The sequence below is a fragment of the Larus michahellis genome, chromosome 13, assembly GCF_964199755.1.
Source record: "Larus michahellis chromosome 13, bLarMic1.1, whole genome shotgun sequence".
NCBI classification, from domain to species: Eukaryota; Metazoa; Chordata; class Aves; order Charadriiformes; family Laridae; genus Larus; species Larus michahellis.
In genome coordinates, this window is record NC_133908.1 from 13,521,223 (window position 1) to 13,534,294 (window position 13,072).

The 13,072-nt window shown below is 50.7% G+C and overlaps 1 protein-coding gene across 4 annotated transcripts in view; it reads right to left on the reverse strand.

Moving 5' to 3' along the window:
* The window catches only part of CORO1C (coronin 1C), a 59,338-nt gene that overhangs the window by 23,508 nt on the left and 22,758 nt on the right, over positions 1 to 13,072 (reverse strand). For all 4 annotated transcript variants that reach the window (XM_074606395.1, XM_074606396.1, XM_074606398.1 and 1 more), the window contains one exon: positions 3,645 to 3,844. In XM_074606395.1, coding sequence (XP_074462496.1) covers positions 3,645 to 3,844 — 200 coding nt within the window. The remainder of the gene's footprint in view (positions 1 to 3,644; positions 3,845 to 13,072) is intronic.

Below are 13,072 nucleotides of genomic sequence, written 5' to 3' on the forward strand. Positions count from 1 at the left end.
CCATCTCTCTGCCGACCAACCAACCTGTGGGAATTGCAATTTTCAGCAGCTCAGAGAGCGGCCGCGGCTCTTGCTGGAGCCTGGGAATGGCGAGTTCCTGGCAAAGCCCCTGCACATGTGCAGGCAGGAAAACAGGAAGTTCAGACAAAGCGTGGCCACAGCCAGAAACCCCAGTGGCTGCTGCTGCTGCTCCGCACGTGGGGATGCGGGGAGACCCGGGGGACGGGGGGATGCGGGGATTAGAGGGGAGGGATGCAGGGATGGAGCGGGGGGGAGGGATGCAGGGAACTGCGGGGATGAAAAGGTGGAGGGATGTGGGGATGGAGAGGAAGAGGAGGGATGTGGGGACAGAAAAGGGGGGGGAGATGCGGGAGCAGAAAAGGGGGGGATGCGAGGAGATGTGGTGATGGAAAGGGGTGGACGCAGGCAGATGCAGTGACGGAAGGGGGGGATGCGGGGATGGAGGAGAGGAGGTGGGATGAGGGGAGATGTGGTGATGGAAAGGGGTGGACGCAGGGATGAAAAGGGGGGATGCAGGGACAGAGGAGGGGGGGATGCAGGGAGATGCGGTGATGGAAAGGGGGGGATGCGTGGATGGAGGGGGGGATGCGGGGATGGAGATGAGGAGGGCAGTGCGGGTAGATGTGGTGATGGAAAGCGGGGGATACAGGGATGGAAAGGGGGGTGTGCGGGGAGACGCGGTGATGGAAGTGGGGTGGAGGATGCAGAGAGATGCGGTGATGGAAAGGGGGGGGTGCAGAGAGACGCAGGAACGGAAAGGGAGGGGATGCGGGGCTGGAGGGAGGCAGCAGCCCCCTGGGTCTCTGCTCTCCCCTCCACGCTGCCGGCGGGACCCTCCTCACCCGCGGGGCCAGGGGGCGGAGAGGCGGGGCGGCCCGGCGGAGGGAGACGGGCGGGGGCGCGGCGGCCGCGCAGGGGTTAACGTGCCGCGCACTTGCCGCGCCCCCGCCCCCGCCAATCAGCGCGGCGGCGGCCGGCGGCCGCGAGCGCTGCCATGACCATATATGGTAAAAAGCCGCGGCCGCCGCAGTGCCGCTGCGGCGGGCGCGGGTGCGCGCGCGCGGAGGGGCGGGGCCGGGCAGCCCGGCGCCCTCCTCCCCCGCACGTGGGTGCGGGGTCCCGCCGGGCGCTCATTCCCCCCCCAAAATCGCCCCAAATCACCCACCCCCCCCCGACACCGACCCCCTGCCCGTGGCCGGGGAAGGAGCCGGGAGCCGCCCGCCTGGCAGCAAAAAGCCTCGGCCGCAACAAACCCCCTAATATCGGTGAAACTTGGGAAGGAAAAGGACGTTTAAAATGAGCGAAAACGGGTTTTTGGCCGTGACACCGGCCCTCGGACGCGCCGGCTCGGCTCAGCCCTCGCGGAAGGTCAAACCACATGAGAAGTAATTCACAGTGACCCCGCACAGCGCCGGGTTTGAGCGGACAGGAGGCAATTAACTTCTTGGAGGGCCATTTTCCCTGCTCCTCCCAAAGGCTCCGACATGCGGCAAGTGCATTTTTATGGCTCAATTTTAAAATCATACCAAAACCACGGCTTAAAATTGACCCCCACCCCCCCCCCCAAATATAACAGCGAGGATCTTGCTGCGGGAACTCGATGAATACCTCTCAAACAGAAATCAAAATGTTAGGGAGTTGAAGGCACCGAAGGAACAATTTCATCAGCCGAGGCTATAAAAATAAATGAGGAACACAGGAACTGGTTAGAGCGAAGCCAGCAACGTGTTGCATTGCAAAAGAACGTGTCAGGCTGGGGGGGTTGCGAGCAGAGCTGGCATGAAGCCTTCTCATATGTGAATATGAAATCAATACTCATTTATATCAATTATATATATCAATGAATAGTAAATAGCTGTATAAGGACAGGAACATCATCAAGGGCGCAAAGGTAATGACAAATACAGAGGAGGGCAGGAGGAATAACCGAATACAACCCCAGACACAAGATGGCACTGAAAAATGCAAAAGGCCAGATCACTCAGAATTGTCGGGAATTTCTGCCGGGGACTGAGAAAACATTGGGAAGTTAAGAGGGGAAAAAAAGAGGGGGGCGCGTCCCCCTGCCATCGGCGTCCGGCCGTGCCGTGATGCAACAGGGGTGCAACCGCGGGCTGTGTTGAGCAAGGAGCTTCCGACGGAGAGCTGCGGCACCGCGCGCGGCTTGGGCAAGAGCAGGACGCGTGGCCCGAAGATGGGCACAAAGCAGAAGACTTGCGAAGAGGGGCAGTTCGTAAGACGAGCGAAACGGGGAGCTATTTAAGGAGGGTTTGGCTCGCTTTGCTTAGCGCAACTGAGGCAAAAGCGAGAAGCCTCTGTTCCTGTAACGCACTCGCCACGTGGGATGCTGTATTCCATTCTGGTCACTACTTCTATATATAAAACAGGGCAGATCTGCAAACGGAGCTAGAAAAAAAGGACAGGGCTGATGACAGACTTGAGGATATCTTACGTGTATAATTGAGAGAGAAGCTTGAGGGTCACAAAGAAAATAACGTTACGGAAAAAGACTTTGATCACAAGAATGTGCTGGTGAAGCACCAGAACAGGAGACGAGAGCAGCGCTCTCCAAGGAGGCCGGGAGAAAGATGCTCTGCAGTTTTTTCCATGCGGTATCAGGGAGCAACAGGGATTTATTTCAGTCCGAGACACTGCTCCTGCTCATTCTTGAGCTTTTATAACACAGCACTGCAAGACACTGCCAGGAAGGCTTCCGCACCCATCTTTTCAGCCTCCCCCCCAACCTTTCATCCGGCCATTCTCACAGCTGATGGACAGGAATCTAATTTTTCTGTGTGTTTTGCAAAGCACACCCCTGGGGGCTCTACAAATAAAGTCGAAGCAGAAGGGAAAGAAGCAGAGTGCATGTACGGGCTCACTGAAAGATTATTTATTGGAGACTTAGCAGCGTGTTGCACAGTAGAGAACGCAAGGGGAGTTTTTCCCTGCCCAAGATCAGAGGAAGCCCCTCTCCTCGATACCTCGGGATAAGAAGATCTGGCTGAAGTATAATAAAGCCGAGACACAGCCCTGCGATCTGGAGAAGTGCAGGACAGCTGCGATGGTATTTGGAGGAGCCGTTTTCTTACCGAGATCATTCTTGTCTTACACCGTACAGAGAAAGCGTAACCGAAGGGGCTGGCAGCAGCCTAGACCAGCTCAGATGCCAGGGCCATGAGCCCTATGGAAAAGCCCTTCTTGGAACCAGCTCCTTCCTTTGCATCCATCTGATACGGGGCTGGAAGGAGTAATTAATTCAGGAATGCACCTGAACCTAAGTGATACTGGCAGAGCTCAAAAAGCTGAACCCCTGACAGTGGATAAACCTGACCACCGCCATCATAAATGAAGAGGCTTCATTAGGAGTGTGACTCTACGTAGAAACTTCTGTCATAAAGAACTGGCTCGGATTAGTCAAGCAAACCGCTTATTTACTGTGTGTAATGTACAGGAAGCATCAGGCTGATTACAGAGACATTAAATGGATTCTTACATGGCACTACTGAGCAGCATTTGTCACAACACAGCAAAGACTTCACAGCCTTAATGTTATTCGTAAACAAGTGCGGAAATGACAACAAAGCCGAGCATGTAATAGCGAGAAACTTTCAAAAAGCACTTACCTTGTGCAAAGGCAGCACCAGGAAGGCTCCGCCACCGCTAGCATCTACAATTATTGCAACAAATCGGGGGTTTACTGCACAAAAGGAGCTATCCCAAGTAACGCGGGAAACGCGGATGTCGTCGTAACACTGATCGTTTTTCACCGCTTGGCCAAACACGTGGCGAAATTTGCTCTGTCGTACCACTCGCCTCATTGTGTCTGCAGGGAAGAGGAACGTCAAAAGAAGGAGATCAGTTACAGGTGCAGGGACCTCCTGCTCGCCCAGAAGACGCCGGCCAAGGACCTCCATGGGACCTTCTCGTCTGCACCATCACCCCACTTCCAGCAACACAGAAACACGCTTTCACTCGCTGTTCCCACACCTTGCTTTAGACTTGCCAAGTTCTCACCTAGTTTTACCTTTTTTTTTTTTAAAAAAAAAAAGAAGATAAAGTTTCAGGTTGTTTTGTACCAAACACAACTGAACTGCACTTCCAAGGGTGTTTTACAGAAGGAATTTGCCAGTTAAGCATCATGCTTACATCAGTAAATGTATTCTCTTATTGCAGTAAAGGAAGTTCCTAATCCTAAAAAGCAGTTTTTAGACAAGTCTCCGCATATTTTCGGGGATAAATCTGGTCTCGGATTGAACTTGTTTACTTTCAAGTCAGACAGGGTCCAGAAGATGTAAATAAAAATGCAAGCTCTCAAAATCCGGTGTTCCTGTGAAGTGGTTCCACATGTTCACTAGCTTCCATTTCTTTCTTCTAACTCCAAAATCTCACTAAAAAATAATAAAATTAGTTTCCTAGGCAGAAAGGAGTAATGGAAACAAGCTAATGACTCAAATTAACTTTGTGTGTCTGTAGCACTTCTTCTCTTGAGAAGAATAATTTTCAAGGCGGCTTGAGTTAGAGGGAAAGGGACTGGCATGGAAATTTCCGGCACCCAAGCCCTGGAAGAAGGCACGGGCACAACACCGCATGCGAACACCAACCCTGGAAGCGAGCGACTGTCGTGCCCTCCGCGGACGCAACCTTACGGAGCCCTCACAGCTGGGAAGGCCTTTTCCCATCATACAAGGTTTTTCTCCCTCAGTCAGGGCTTGCAGGAGAACGAGGAGCCTCCATAGGACAGCATCTTGCTTTTACATATGAGAAAAATATTTCTGCCCCAGCCTCCAGGGAAAGCAAAAAAAAAAAAATAAAAAGTTTTTAAAAAATAAAAATAATCTGACTTCTCCTATCTTACTTCCCAGTAGGTCCCCAAGCACATGCAGAGGCTGGGAAAAACTGCTCAGATTCATGGATTCTTGCTCCAGACCCACCAGCCTGACGCTCCCGAGCGAGAGACTCTGAACGCGACTCCCTCTGCGCAGCCTGTCTGCAGCAAAAGTGATAAAAGGTTGTGCGTCTGTCTCCAACTGCAAAGGCTTCGCATGAAAGCGGAGCGAAAAAGAGACTTCAGAATGATCGCTGTTTTGTAGTCTCGGAGGTTAAAAAAAAAAAAAAAAATTTAACAGCAACAAAAAGCTGAATAACTGGAGGAAAGCACTCATCAGAGCTGGGAAATAAGCAGTCATGTAATATGTTTGAAGAGGAGAAAAATGTTACAATTAACATAACAGACAGCTATCGAGTGAAATACTCCAGTTTCCGCATAGATAAGAAAAAAGAATCGGAGTATTTGTTTTCCACCAGCTCCCCCCGATCACATCCAGCTGAAACATTCGGGAATTGGCACGGGCCATTTCCACAGCGTCTCTGCGTCCAGTCCGGGCAGCTCCTGTGGAGGTGCAAGTGCCACCGGTGTCACCAGCGTGACGGTAAGAGCAAAGGCCAGACTGAGGGTCACAGCCCAGGCAGCGAGTTACCCGTTCGGGGAAAAGCCTCACCAGCTTCTCTGCAGACACAGATAATAAACACATCGATTACGGGGCCGTTTCTGCGATGGGGACGTCTGTCCCCAGGTGTGGGGTGGAGGCCACCAACACAGGCCACGCAGCTGGCAATGGCTCTCAGCCACCGGTGACCTGACCGGTACGAGCTGGTGACACAGGCGTGAAGGGGGAGCGAAATACACTCTGCGTTTATCTCCAGCCATTGCGAGTAGGTGGGTTTTCCCCGCAGCGTTTCTCTCGGTGCCGCTTCTGTACTCACGCCCTGTTAAATCCCCCCGATTAACTCGGTCATTTCAGGGCGACGGGAGCGCCCCAAACACCATTTTTATTAAGAACTCATGCCGTTTAAGAAAAAACGGGCGTAGGTTTTTAAATGCAAGATTTGGTGAATGATTCCGACGCTTAAGATGTCCACAGGGAAAAAAACTATATATAAATTATTAATGATTACTATGACATTATAGATGAACTTAGGCTTCCTCCATACTTAACGTCAGTTCGTAGAATTGCATAATACACTTTCTGCCAACTATTTCGCATACGGCACAAATAAAAGGCCTGTTCTCTGTTGGGCACACCCAGTGACACCCCAGCGCAACGGGAAGCCATAAACCAGGAGCCACTTTCCAGCTCCGGGCAGCAGGTAAGGGTGCAAAATCCAGGCGTCCAGCTTCTTTATACACTCGCAACGCACAACACCGCCCCGGGAGCTCGGCTGCTCCATCCAGCTGTAGAGCGGAACATTAGGAGCAAACCAATGCGCGCACAGGACAGATAATTAATCACCTGGCAGTGAAGTGCACCCAGTTGGGGTTTTTTTGGGGGGGGGGGAAATACAACTGCTCCTCTCACAGCGCGATGCGGCTTTTTGTTTTGTTTTCAGGCAAAGGAAGAGATTAAGTTATCCAAAATGGACGGGGAGAAACTCTTGCCGAAGCAGATGGTACGTCGTGCCTTGGAGGTGGAGCGGTGCCAGCGCAGGCGGCCGGGCAGGCTCCCCGGGGACGCACCGCGTGGCCGTCCGTCCGTCCCCAGCGGGGAGGGAGGGCGGGAGGGTGGGTGGATGAGGCAGGGCACAGCTCCGTCCAGGCACACCGTCCCTATTTCCCAGGGTGGATTCAGAGCATAATCCCAGCCGAGCCCCAGCCCCACTGAATCACGCACAAAGAAAAGGTGAATTTCAACTCGGAGATCCCCGAAAGACAAGAAACGCGCTTGTACTATCAACCTGCCCCAGGCCCAATTAAGATACACCATAAAAAAATGCAGCTCCCCACCCAGTTACTAATTTATTGTGTAGACTCATTCAGAGACCTGTCAGACATTTTCATCCCAAGAGGGCTCCTCCCAGCCGTAAGCTGCTCGGGCGCTGCGCGGCAAGGCAGGGCTCTGCTGCCCGCGCTTCGGCATCCGCGGCTTCGACCCGAGAAGCATCGCCCCCTTCCTGCCTCCATCCCTCGCCGGCACGCCGGCTGACCCCAGGCCACCCTGAAGAAACGGGGACGTTCTTGCAAAGCCCAACGTGCCGCAACACCGCGGCGGGAAGCTCGCGAACGGCTCAGCCCTTTCCCTTCCGAAAACACACCTCGCAGGTCTTTTTTGCGGCAAAAAACCCGACTCACTCATCTGCCCGGGGCGTGCAACTCGTCGAGGAGAAGGGAAAAGTCCCCCCCCCCCCCGCTTTGCGCGCAGGCAATTTTCATGACTGTTCACCCACTGGCAATGTTCCCATCCCACTGTGCATCGAGATTAAAATCTGACGGCTTTGAAGGCGGCAAAGCGAGGGCTTAAACCTGCCTCGCTGAGTTAACGCGCGGCAAATTGCCCCGTGTCAACGTATCATATACCCCGGGGTTTTGCAATTTGTCCACTTTAATGCTGGGAATGTGGATATGATAGCTAAGAAGAAGGATTATTTGTATAGCTTGGATAGTTATATCTTTCCTTCGCTTGAGCAATACCAGAACACAACCAAAAAAACCCGCTTATCTCCAATATCAGGTACCAGGAGGTCTGCCACTCTAATGGAAGAGAAACACCCTTCATCCTTTGGTGAAATTCTACTACTTTATTTCCCTCATCGCTAGCATTTGACGGAAAGGGTAATTTTTTGGTTTTCTATAAATGACTTTTAAAAAAATGCAAAGAGTCAGATGTATCCAAAAATACCCTTATTTGTTCCAAGCGGATTTGTTCCGGCACACCTTCGCTGCCCTCTTCCCCACCTACAGCTCATCATCCTCAGCAGGAACTCTCCGATGAACACATGGCGAGCAGCCTCCGAGTCCTCATTTCCATAGCAAAGGGAGTGATTCTTGGCGTTGGATCGCAGCCATTTTGATCTGGCTGCTCTCCAAAGAGAAGTGGTGGGAGAGGCGGGGGGGGGGGGGGGGGGGGGGAGAGAAATTGTGCAGGCTGTAGTTATAAAGAGCAGCGAGCGTGGCTCTTCCAGCACGCCACAGAAAGCGAGCGGGTGAAAAAACAACACAGGGTTAGCTTGATCCTGAGTCCCACCCCCCCCCCCCCCAAAAAGTCATCTTCTCCCTACCCCGGTTAAAACGTGAAGAGAATTCAGCATCCTCATTTGTTTCTCAATGCTGCAGTGCAAAGGATCCCCTCCTCCACCGTCTGCAAGAAAACCACAGCTGAATTTGGTTGCCACAGGTTCTCTCCGCAGGGCCACGTGCGGCCATCGGTGCCGGCAGGAGCTCCCAGGTTGGCCACTTGTAGGATTATCAGGCGAGACGCCGATACCTGAGATGATTCGCCCTAAGGAAAGACTGATTCAGCCTCTATCACACATGCAAAAGTGTGACCTGGGACCCTCGGGAAGTGACTTTGGAAATACCCGAGCGGGCAAGAAAGCGCATCCGTGGTCAACAGGGCTGTGCTAGGGATTTGCCCTTAGGAAGTGGGCTTGGAGCAAGAGTTTTTTCAAAAGGAAGTCTAATTAGATCATTGTCTCTGCAGTTAAAGCTTAGCTAAGGAGCTGGAATGATCTCCATACACTTGCTAGACAGGAAATATTTTCTTTTTTTTTTTTTTTTGGTGAAGTACAAATTTGGAGAATTTAAAACCTCACGACTAGGAGCTGAAAGGAGTTTAAATTTTGCCAGAGTTACAGCCCTCAGCAAAATTAAAACAGAAGCATTAGACACCCTGCAAAGACCACTACAATAGAAGTGCTGACAGATCTACGACTGCGCTGATCTCCTGGATCCCGCTCCGCGACACACGGCATCTTACGCATCCCGGTGGGGACATAGGGAAGAGCCTTCAAAACTCTTCCTGTTTTTCCCCCCCAAATGTCAAGTGACTTCCAGCTGAATTTTACCAAACATTTAACTCCGTCTCCCGCCGCCTGTGCCCGCCGTACAGCTCAGCCGCCGGCCTTTGTGTCAGCATTTAAAAGGACCTTAGAAACGCAGGATGCCGTCAGCCGTGCTCGCACAGTGATACTTTTCATTCCATTTCTTTCTGATCTCCCATCATGATGTGTCACAAGAGTTACCATGAGTTTGCCCATTTTCCTGTTTATAAAAGATTTATCTGTCTCAAGAATCCAACAGATGTATTTCTGTGGCTTCGGAGGGTTTTCAGCCTGCTTATGCAAGAGGAAACGCATCCTGCTAGGGAACACTTACAGGAAAACCCCCCACTAATGGCAAAATCCTGCTCAGCCCATGTGATTGTGATCCCTTCTGGAAAGGGAGACATTTGAAATAAAAGGCCCAGTTTAAGTCACAGGCAGCCGTAGGCTACTGTTAAAGGGGGAGCACAGAGATACAAATCCACTGGAGAGGGAGAACAGCATTTATAAAAGGTTGGCACTTGGGACTGGAAAGACTCTTCCTTAAGTGGAAAACATCAAGATTAAGTTGCAACTGTTGATGGTGAGCCCCCAAACTCAGAAGCGGAGCCTTACTGAAGAGGTTGCATATGCTCCAATGGCAGTTTGGAATAAATGTACAGTCTCGGGTAACTATTAACAAACAAGAAGGAGATAAGGAGGAAAAAAAAAAAAAATCAAGATACACTATAGGCAATGCCACCAGCACCAATTATGAATGATGATTAATACCAGGGGGCACCTGCCTCGTTAGTTATGGGGTGGACAGGGTGCTGGGGCCAGCAGGGAGAGGGGTCAGTCCCACCTGTGACACAGCCCACAGCTTCCCTGGGAGATGGGACATCCCATGCCATGGGCGCCCGATGCAGGGGAGAGCCCAGAGGCTGTCGAGTACCGACGCACTGACTGTGCAGCCCCGGGTCTTTCTGAACACCCGGGCTGAGATGCTTGGGTCTCATCTGCAAAAGCAGTGAGTGCTCAGAGCTGAAACTTTTTTTTTTTTTTTTAGAAGAATAGTAGAAAGTATGTTACGATCTTAAGTCATGGATGTTTCAACCTGAGGCCTAAGTGCTCCCAGCATGGAGAAAACAGCCCGCCTCATAGCAGGGCTGAGCCACATCTGCAGAGCAGTTGGCCATCACACAGATAAGCACCAGAGAAGAGCCCACAAGGAATCTAGTAATTCACTCTTCAGGCACTTTGAACATCATATGGTAGATAAGGTACACGGCCACATCTGGAACGGAGGACAGAAGCATTCAGAGGTTTTAAGGCCATAAAGAGACCACCATCCCATTGCACCTCCTGCTCCACGCAGGCAAGGATGACCCTGTCCCACCGCCATGGCCGTCGCTGCGTGGCCAACAGAGCAAGGGGCCAGTGGAGCAGGGACCGCACTAAGAGCCATACCCCACCGCATGTGAAAAAGGGAACAAGTATTACCCAGGTTATTTCCTAATCGCTGACATTTCTTAACTCCAGAGCGCTTGGTTGTGCAACCTCCGTGGATCCTCTGTAACCGTGCACATGCACGGCATGTTGTACCGTAGCACAAAGACACACGTGTGCGCCTGTGGGCATACACTGCCTTGCGCTGAGTCTAGCTGTACACATATTCCACATAAATACTTTACAGCCTTACCATACCGCACAGGACAGTGCCTTACAAATGTCTCGGAAGACTCACTCATCTAGAAGAAAAGCCTGCCAGATGATTTTACGGACAGCATTTTTGAGCACACCTTCGGCAGAGGAAGGAAAGTGAGACACATCCGTGGGGGAGGCAAGCAGGCACGCGTTTGCTGCCGGCTCCACCAGCTGAGCCAGGCAGACAGCAAGGACAGTGAAGATCACCCATTCTTCGAAACCAAAAGAGCACAGACTGACGAGCCCCAAAGGAGCAAGCTGATCACCACGGGAGACCAAGGTGAGCACGTGTTCTACAGCCAGTTCAGGGCCTCGACTGGCATTAGACCACGAGAGCAGTAAATCGTTACCATTGTCACGGTGGAAAACCAGCATGCCACCAGCAAGGCTGAAGGAGGACTTCATCTCCCTCTCCAAGTATCAAGGGAATCAATGAACTCGGTCTCGTGATATTAAGTCTTGCAATATTTGGGCAAGGGAGGAAGCAGAGGGGGGAAAAGAAAAAAAAAAAAAGTCACAAGGCCACAAAAATTTCAGCTCGCCCTACGACTTCACATGAAACCTCTGGCAGAAAAAAGGAACAGCCACAAATACCTTGATGCAGTCGCCTACTTTTAAACATAATGCTATTCCCTCTATGGTGTACCATTTCAAATCAATTCATATTAAGTCCATTGCTGACAGAACTTTTGTTTTCAGATGTTCAGAGTTATTTAAACCAAGGGTGAACGCTACTACAGATGGTCACAATTCCAAAATACATCATATTTGTGCACAGATTATTTTCAGTCTTTGGTTACTTTAGTCTAGGTTGAGCAAGACCCTGCCATCTGATTTCACTTCATTTTAAAGACAAAAAGCTGGAATATGAACTTAATACTGAAATTTCCAGCTGTTATACCACTGGCGAGATTCTATTTTGGGATGGGAACCTAAACCACAGACTACCAGGGAATTCGATTATATCTCAACTGGGGAGCCCAGCACATTCAAAAATGTAACACAACCCAAACTTGAAATAAGCTGAAATTGCTGTTCTGGACAAAGTGCAAGGTGTTGGTTCTAACCTGTGAAATACTTGATACGATTCTGGTTTTCAGAACAGAACACTGAAACAATCACACTAAGACCATTCTAATATGAAGAACTCTAAGTCAGAAGTGCCTATAATACTTAAATCTTCCAGGCATCGTGAAGAAGCACGTAGTATTTCCTAAGAGTTTACCCTGTACGTGCTCACCTCGAGTGCACATCTCCTAGGCTGTGCCTGACACTGTTTCACGTGCACAGAGGGATGCAAAGGGTATTTTCACTTTTAAGATTTCAAGGTGTGCAATTCATCTTCTTGGGGGATCTTACTGCTCGTACCATTTTGTAGCTTGTATCTTTACAGTCTAACATTACATCATTTACCATAATTTACAGTGACAAAAGGACACTGCAGTTGAAAGTCATTACCCCGAACAGAGCTTTGTCTGTCTTCATTTAATCTGTGTCATCTACCATAAAGCTAGAGCAATGAATGCACGCAAAAATCATTACACAATTTATCGGGAGGCCATAATGGGATGGGTAACCAGCAAAGAGAAACACTGCAGCAGTTATACAAACCCTGGACCTGAAAAGGCGAGGCGGCTGAGGAGCAGGAAGGGGTGCCAGAGCAACAACCTCCAAACCAAGCTCCTCTTCTGGCTTTATATCTTTTATAGCATCTTCTGTCAGCTGGTGCTAAAGCTGCCAACCTCATAGGCGGTGATGTGTGATGTACTGGGGGATATTTGGATGATGGAAATTTAGCACACGCTGGGCAAAAAAGGTCAGTAAAATGTAAACGGAAGACAGAGAAAAGCAAAGTAGAAAAAAAAAAAAAAAGCAAAGCATTGAAATCCAGGACAAAACCTTGTAAATGCAAGTAACATACAGAATACATGGGGAAAAGAGGACTAGGGTACCTGTGGATTAAGCATCCCAGATGCCTCCGTGCATCTCTGCATTTCAGCTTCCACTTTTGCTGCCAGCAGAGACAGCTATACAGTCGGTGGGCACCAAACATGCTTTACTGGGTCAGGAACGGGAACCCTTGCACTGGAGTAGACAGACTCCCACCTTAAGACACCGCTGCTCCAGCAGCTGCCCGCAGAAGGCCATAGCCTTTCATATGACCCCATCCTTCGTTCTCCTCCACTTTCTCCACTGGAATAAACACCAGAGATGCGTCTTCCACGCTGTACCCTCATCCACTGCCAGGAGACGGAGCAACACACTTCCCGAGCTGAACAACAGCCCTATGAACTTCAGCCAGAGACATTACACCAGGGTGACGGAAGATGCTACTTACACCCCTGGGGACTGACTGCATCACCCCCACAGTAAAAGCAGCACATGCCACGGAAAGGAAAGCAACAGGGCTCCAGACCACACTTTGACCCCGAGGAAAACACGAGACGGAGAGCACAACCCCCTGTGCAGAGCTGCAAGTCAGCAAGCCTGTTACAGCAGCCAAGCGCCGGGATTCCAGTTAAGAGAAGTATGCAGATAAAATGCTTTCTCC